The sequence below is a fragment of the Tursiops truncatus genome, chromosome 12, assembly GCF_011762595.2.
Source record: "Tursiops truncatus isolate mTurTru1 chromosome 12, mTurTru1.mat.Y, whole genome shotgun sequence".
In the NCBI taxonomy this organism is placed as follows: Eukaryota; Metazoa; Chordata; class Mammalia; order Artiodactyla; family Delphinidae; genus Tursiops; species Tursiops truncatus.
In genome coordinates, this window is record NC_047045.1 from 15,639,708 (window position 1) to 15,647,420 (window position 7,713).

At 39.0% G+C, this 7,713-nt stretch overlaps 1 protein-coding gene across 1 annotated transcript; it reads left to right on the forward strand.

Moving 5' to 3' along the window:
* Window positions 1-412: 412 nt before the first annotated feature.
* Window positions 413-1,633, forward strand: LOC101317031 (ribosomal protein eL22-like 1). Its single transcript, XM_004312552.4, has 2 exons — window positions 413-1,184; window positions 1,402-1,633. The coding sequence occupies exons 1-2, from the start codon at window positions 913-915 to the stop codon at window positions 1,505-1,507; spliced, it is 378 nt and encodes a 125-aa protein (XP_004312600.1). The 5' UTR covers window positions 413-912; the 3' UTR covers window positions 1,508-1,633.
* Window positions 1,634-7,713: the final 6,080 nt, after the last annotated feature.

Here is a 7,713-nt window from a genome sequence, read left to right on the forward strand (position 1 = left end):
TCTGCCAGGCCATAGCCATGGCAAGTTGGATTTTACTTCCTGTGGTAAGCGAGTGTCGTTTCAGGGATCAGTCTCCACCCCATATGTCCTGAGGTCAATAGGGCTATAAATAAAGTGAATAAACCAGGGCCTAATTACTAGAGTTGAGAATAAGGTGGATGTGGTCTTAAAATAAGACAAACTGTTTTTAACCCTTAGGCACAAACTGAGAGGCAAGTAAGTCAGAAAAGTGACTTGATCCTAGGTCTCAGAATCAAACCAGAGTTCTTAAGGGACCAGGTTTTACCTATAGGTGATGATGGTCAAGTAGTTTCGATGTAGGTAGAAGATGGATGCAGTGTTTGAGGTACAGACAAAGTCCATCTCTTAACACCTAACTCTGGTCTTTCTGATCCATTTTCTTCAATTGTTTCCTATAGATTATAGAATAAACCAGTCTCATTAATCTGACATGTAGGCTTTCTATAATCTGGTTTCAACTATTTTATTTATTTTTTCACTTTTCCTTATCATATCTTCTTCCCCCAGCTCCTATACCTTCTTGCTTTGCATAGAGCCTACAATTCTATAATCCAGACTAGTTAAATAGGTTCTTTGTCTGAACACACCATATACTTTACTGGCTTGATGCTTTTCTCAAAATTTTCTCCTACCCATTATGTAGAAACCATTCCTAAATACCAAATGTTGGCAGTAATTTATTTTTTCTCTTTTTATTTCCCCACCTCTACCACTGACATGCCTTTTCAAGTGAAGTCTTATGTTGGCGTGATTCATCTTAATGTTTCTCATGAAGCCCAGTATAGTGGGAAAGACAAAAACAGAGGTTTCTAAAGACCCAACTTACTGACCGTATTTTTGACATTACATATATTTTAAAAATCACATTGGATCACGCTGCTGGCGTGCAAGATGGCGGTGAGGAAAGACAAGAAGCCTAAGAAGTCAACTTGGAAGTTTAATCTGGACCTTACTCATCCAGTAGAAGATGGAATTTTGGGTTCTGGAAATTTTGAACAGTTTCTATGGGAGAAGGTTAAAGTGAATGGAAAAACCGGAAATCTTGGGACTGTCGTTCACATTGAATGCTTCAAGAATAAAATCACAGTTGTTTCTGAGAAACAGTTCTCTAAAAGGTATTTGAAACACCTTCCCAAGAAATACCTTCAAAAGAGCAATCTTGGGCTTCCCTGGTGGCGCAGTGGTTGAGAGTCCGCCTGCCGATGCAGGGGACACGGGTTCGTGCCCCAGTCCGGGAGGATCCCACGTGCCGCAGAACGGCTGGGCCCGTGAGCCATGGCCGCTGAGCCTGCGCATCCGGAGCCTGTGCTCCGCAATGGGAGAGGCCAGAGCAGTGAGAGGCCCGCGTACCGCAAAAAAAAAAAAAAAAAAAAAAAAAAGCAATCTTTGTTATTGGCTTCGTGTGGTCGCATCCGACAAGGAGACTTATGCACTTCGTTACTTGCAGATTAGTCAAGATGAAGATGGGTCCGAGTCTGAGGACTAGATGAAGCCATCCCTTTCAGGGCTTTGCTTGCTAACAAAACAAATGAAGTATACAAGAAAACATCTTGAAATGGACCTTTAGTTTATCAGTGAATAAAAAACATTACTCTGTTAAGCATTCATCTCTTTGATTTAAGTGTATGCTGTTTATATGGTGCTGGCTTTCCTTTAATACTTAAAAAAATTTTATTGGGGTGTGGTTGATTTACAATGTTGTGTTTTGGGTGTACAGCAAAGTGAATCAGTTACACACATGCACTCCTTTTCTTTTTTAAGATTCTTTCCCCATATAGGCCATTACGGAGTATTGAGTAGAGTTCCCTGTGCTATGCGGCAGGTTCTTATTGGTTATCTGTTTTATGTATGGTAGTGGGTACATGTCAGTCCCAATCTCCCAGTTTATCCCCCCCGCCCTTATCCCCTGGTAACCATAAGTTTGTTTTCTACATCTGTTACTCTACTTCTGTTTTGTAAATAAGTTCATTTGTACTCCCCTGTTGTTGTTGTTTTTAGTACTTCCTATAAGCGGTATTTAAATAGCCTATAGCTAGTGGAATTTCTTCCGGGATTTCTGAAGTGTACTACTTTTACAAATGTCCTTGAGTTAAAGTATATAGTGAAAAAATGAAGCACAATTTTGGGTATAACTTTATATAATAAAATATTTAAATTCTAAAAAAAAAAATCACATTAATTTACATGTTTTGAGTTTCTGTAGACTTTATTGGATTTGAAGAAAACCCCATACTCTTCTTGAGCAAACTCTGAAGTCTTATCAGTAGACTTAGAAACAATTTGGAAAATTCAGATTTTAAGAATTTTAAAATGTAGTTGCCTAGCATATGTATGTATATTGTGAAGTTGACCCTTGAACAACCTAGGTTTGAACAGCGCCGGTTCACGTACACGTGGGTATTTTTCAGTAGTAAATACTACAGCACTACATGATCTTTGGTTGGTTGAATCCGTGCATGTGGAACTACAGATATGGAGGAACCGTGTAGTTGAAAGGCTGACTATATCTTATACGTGGATTTTCAACTGCACAGAGAGTTGGCGCCCCTAACCTCCACGATGTTCATGAGTCAGATGTATCTTTATTCTGTTATATGATACAAAGACTTCTGTGTATGGTTGGATTTTCATGATATTCAGAAAGGCAAAACCATGATAAAATCATTTTTGTGAACTTAGGAGAAAAATGATTAACTTGGATTAAAAAGTTCAACCATAGGTCTGCCCATTACCTGGAACCATTGATTTAGAGTAATAGCAATTACTGAATAATTGCCTATGAATGAGAAGGGGTTGCTCAGTATTCAAAACTTATTCTCAGTTTCATACAGATCAGTGGCTCTCAACAAGGAATGATTTTGACTTGCCTCTGAGGGGTATCTGACAATATCTGTAGACGTTCTGGGTTTTCACAAATGGAAGCAGTGCTACTGGCATCTAGTGGGTAGAGGCCAGAGGTACTGCTAAATGTCCTGCAATGCACAGGCTACTCCCCCACAGCAAAGACCTATCTGGTCCAAAATGTCATTGGTGCTGAGGCTGAGAAACTGGATATAGACCAAGGCTAATATTTGGTCTGTTGAAATTGACTTTATATATGTATATGTATGTATATATAATATTTAAAAATACAATATACAAATCTATACAATATATATGATGTAATATACATAAATTTATATATATAACATATATATACAATATAATATATATATTTTTTCAATGAAAGTATCAGCCATAGAGATATATTAGTTTCAGAAAGTAAACTAAAGTTAATCAAAGTAGAAATTACATAAAGTATAATTAAGACCTTTCAGAGATTGTGGATTCTTATTACACTGAAATGTGCTTGTTTGAGTTTTGCTTAAATAAGTGAGCCCAATCCTCTGTCTAAGACATAATTTAATAATCCCCAGGCTTTTGTGGTGGTCATATAAATTGTTTTGGTCTGGGTTCACATGGGGTTAAACTACATGTTTCCATGGTCTCTCTGAATTTCAGGTTTTGCTTGATGGAGGAATATGGTAAATGGGAAGATGGAGGTAAGGTGATTAGTCTGCTAATCAGCTGTAATGTTGGAACTTTTCTTCCCTTTTAAAGCTTTGCATCGCTTGGGCTTTTAAGACTTTCTGTCAAACTACTTATAACCCGAACGAATTACAGAAAAACTCTGCAAGGTGAGGTCAGTGTGCACTTCAAGGCCAGGGCAGAAGACTCTACTCCGCCATTTGTTTTCACTGTTTGATTTGGCCTCTTCCATTAAACCAGATGGATAAGCAGGGCACATATGGCATGTGAAGTGGCTGGGCCTCCTGGCAGGCCTGAGCTGTAGACTCTGAGGCCTGTTGCTGTGCATTCATGTTTGAGTTCAAAATTCTCCTACTCATTTGTGCAGGGCAGAGGCCAGGCCCATCTGAGTTTAGCAGGAAGCATGCACTCTGAAATCCAAAATGTTCATCTAGAAGGAAAACACCTTCAGTTGCAAAGGTCTTCTCATCTGTGATCTGCTTTTCTTTTCCTTGGTGTCACTGGGCTCCCAATTCCTGACTCAGGCTGGTGGGAAATTCTCATTTTGAATCCAATTTGGGTTGAATTTCCTTCTGCCTGGCCTTGTGGATGCTCCTGGAGGTAGAGAAACTGCTCTGTGGACCTGTAAAGATCGGGAAGGCCAAGGCCATCTCTAGTGTCGACAGTCGTAGCTCTGGGCCTGGTGGCAGGGTTAGCCTGGGATCATGGTCAGGTGATTAGTAGACACACTGGTCCCATCGAGGGGTGAACCTCCTCAGCGAGATGGAGTGGATCAGGCTGCTATCATAATTTGTTCACTTTTGCTTCTGTTGTAGTTCGTGGTCACGGTAACTTTCACATTTTACACAGTGGTCCTCTATTTTGGAGGCTGTAGTGGTTTTATGAGCTCATAAGTGGTGATAAGCATAGATTTTGGAATCAGAAAGTGTCCATCACATGTTAGCCGATAAACCTGCAAGTTACTTAACCCCACTGAGTCTCAATTTCCTCATCTAAAAATGGATAGAATAGTGCCTCCATAACTAGATCAGATCAGATATTGTATTGTGGTGTGGTAAGAGTATGTCTTCCAGAGCCAGACTGCTTGGGATTGACCCTGGCTCTGCCATTTGCTCGCTGGTTGGTCTTGAACACAATGCTTTATCTTTCTGTGCTCTATGGAGATAATAATAGGATCCGCTTAGAGGGTTGTTGTCAGGGTTAACCGCTTAGAGGGTTGTTGTCAGGTTGTTGTTATTCTCATACATAGTTGCTCTGTGAGGAGTTGTGATTTTGGCGTGCTCAAGGGAAGAGGTGAGTTCTGGGACTTCCTACTCTGCCCTCCTGCCCCTGGATCTGCACCAGGTTACACCTGTATTTTCTCCTTCACTGCCATGTGTTTGTCCACTCCCAGAGGAACCCCCATGCATCATCCCTCCCAAACCTCCAGCTCCTCTGGAACCAGCTGTTCATTTCACCTCTTTTCTTCTATACTACTCTGGCTAGGACATCAAGCTCATGTACATCATGCAAGTTTTAAAAAGACTTAAAAGGAAGACCGGTTTGCTCTTATACTGCACTCAGTTCCAACAAGTTTAGGTCTTCAATACACTGCAGATACACTTTCTGGTGGATATTATTTTTTTTTTCATTTTTGAATTTTATTTTATTTATTTTTTTATCAGCAGGTTCTTATTAGTCATCAATTTTATACACATCAGTGTATACATGTCAATCCCAGTCACCCAATTCATCACACCACCACCCCCACCCCCCCGCCGCTTTCCCTGCTTGGTGTCCGTACATTTGTTCTCTACATCTGTGTCTCAATTTCTGCCCTGCAAACCAGTTCATCTGTACCATTTTTCTAGGTTCCACATATATGCGTTAATATACGATATTTGTTTTTCTCTTTATGACTTACTTCACTCTGTATGACAGTCTCTAGATCCATCCACGTCTCAACAAATGACCCCATTTCGTTCCTTTTTATGGCTGAGTAATATTCCATTGTATATATGTACCATGTCTTCTTTATCTATTCGTCTGTCGATGGGCATTTAGGTTGCTTCCATTACCTGGCTATTGTAAATAGAGCTGCAATGAATATTGGGGTGCATGTGTCTTTTTGAATTAGGGTTTTCTCTGGGTATATGCCCAGTAGTGGGATTGCTGGATCATATGGTAATTCTATTTGTAGTCTTTTAAGGAACCTCCATACTGTTCTCCATAGTGGCTGTATCAATTTACATTCCCACCAATAGTGCAAGAGGGTTCCCTTTTCTCCACACCCTCTCCAGCATTTGTTGTTTCTAGATTTTTTGCTGATGCCCATTCTAACTGGTGTGAGGTGATACCTCATTATAGTTTTGATTTGCATTTCTCTAATAATTAGTGATGTTGAGCAGCTTTTCATGTGCTTCATGACCATCTGTATGTCTTCTTTGGAGAAATGTCTATTTAAGTCTTCTGCCCATTTTTAGATTGGGTTGTTTCTTGTTTTAATATTGAGCTGCATGAGCTGTTTATATATTTTGGAGATTAATCCTTTGTCTGTTGATTCGTTTGCAAATATTTTCTCCCATTCTGAGGGTTGTCTTTTCGTCTTGTTTATGGTTTCCTTTGCTGTGCAAAAGCTTTGAAGTTTCATTAGGTCCCATTTGTTTATTTTTGTTTTTATTTCCATTACTCTATGCGGTGGGTCAAAAAAGATCATGCTGTGATTTATGTCAAAGAGTGTTCTTCCTGTGTTTTCCTCTAAGAGTTTTATAGTACCTGGTCTTACATTTAGGTCTCTAATCCTTTTTAGTTTATTTTTGTGTATGGTGTTAGGGAGTGTTCTAATTTCATTCTTTTACATGTAGTTGTCCAGTTTTCCCAGCACCACTTTTTGAAGAGACTGTCTTTTCTCCATTGTATATCCTTGCCTCCTTTGTCATAGATTAGCTGACGATAGGTGCATGGGTTTATCTCTGAGCTTTCTATCTTGTTCCATTGATCTATGTTTCTGTTTTTGTGCTAGTACCATATTGTCTTGATTACTATAGCTTTGTAGTGTAGTCTGAAGTCAGGGAGTCTGATTCCTCCAGCTCTGTTTTTTTCCCTCAAGACTGCCTTGGCTATTCGGAATCTTAATGTGTCTCCATACAAATTTTAAGTTTTTCTGTTCTAGTTCCATAAAAAATGCCATTGGTAATTTGATAGGGATTGCATTGAATCTGTAGATTGCTTTGGGTAGTATAGACATTTTCACAATACTGATTCTTCCAATCCAAGAACATGGTATATCTCTCTATCCGTTGGTATCATCTTTAATTTCTTTCATCAGTGTCTTATAGTTTTCTGCATACAGGTCTTTTGTCTCCCTAGGTAGGTTTATTCCTAGGTATTTTATTCCTTTTGTTGCAATGGTAAATGGAAGTGTTTCCTTAACTCCTCTTTCAGATTTTACATCATTAGTGTATAGGAGTGCAAGAGGTTTCTGTGCATTAATTTTTTATCCTGCAGCTTTACCAAATTCATTGATTAGCTGTAGTAGTTTTCTGGTGGCATCTTTAGGATTCTCTATGTATAGTATCATGTCATCTGCAAACAGTGACAGTTTTACTTCTTCTATTCCATTTTGGGCTCCTTTTATTTCTTTTTCTTCTCTGATTGCCATGGCTAGGACTTCCAAAACTATGTTGAATAATAGTGGTGAGAGTGGACATCCTTGTCTTGTCCCTGATCTTAGAGGAAATGCTTTCAGTTTTTCACCATTGAGAATGATGCTTGCTGTGGGTTTGTTGTATATGGCCTTTATTATGTGGAGGTAGGTTCCCTCTATGCCCAATTTATAGAGAGTTTTTATCATAAATGGGTGTTGAATTTTGTCAAAAGATTTTTCTGCATCTATTGAGATGATCGTATGGTTTTTCTCTTCAATTTGTTAATATGGTTTATCACATTGATTGATTTGCTTATATTGAAGAATCCTTGCATCCCTGTGATAAATCCCACTTGATCATGATGTATGATCCTTTTAATATGTTGTTGGATTCTGTTTGCTAGTGGTTTGTTGAGGATTTTTGCATCTATATTCATCAGTGTTATTGGTCTGTAAATTTCTTTTTTGTAGTATCTTTGTCTGGTTTTGGTATCAGGGTGATGGTGGCCTCATAGAATGAGTTTGGGAGTGTTCCTTCC

Excerpts from the sequence above, each read along its gene's own strand:
- LOC101317031 (XM_004312552.4), top strand. The coding sequence starts at position 913 with ATGGCGGTGAGGAAAGACAAGAAGCCTAAGAAGTCAACTTGGAAGTTT. Across the intron at positions 1,185-1,401 it reads CTTCAAAAGAGCAATCTTGG|CAATCTTTGTTATTGGCTTC; the intron begins GCTTCCCTGGTG and ends AAAAAAAAAAAG.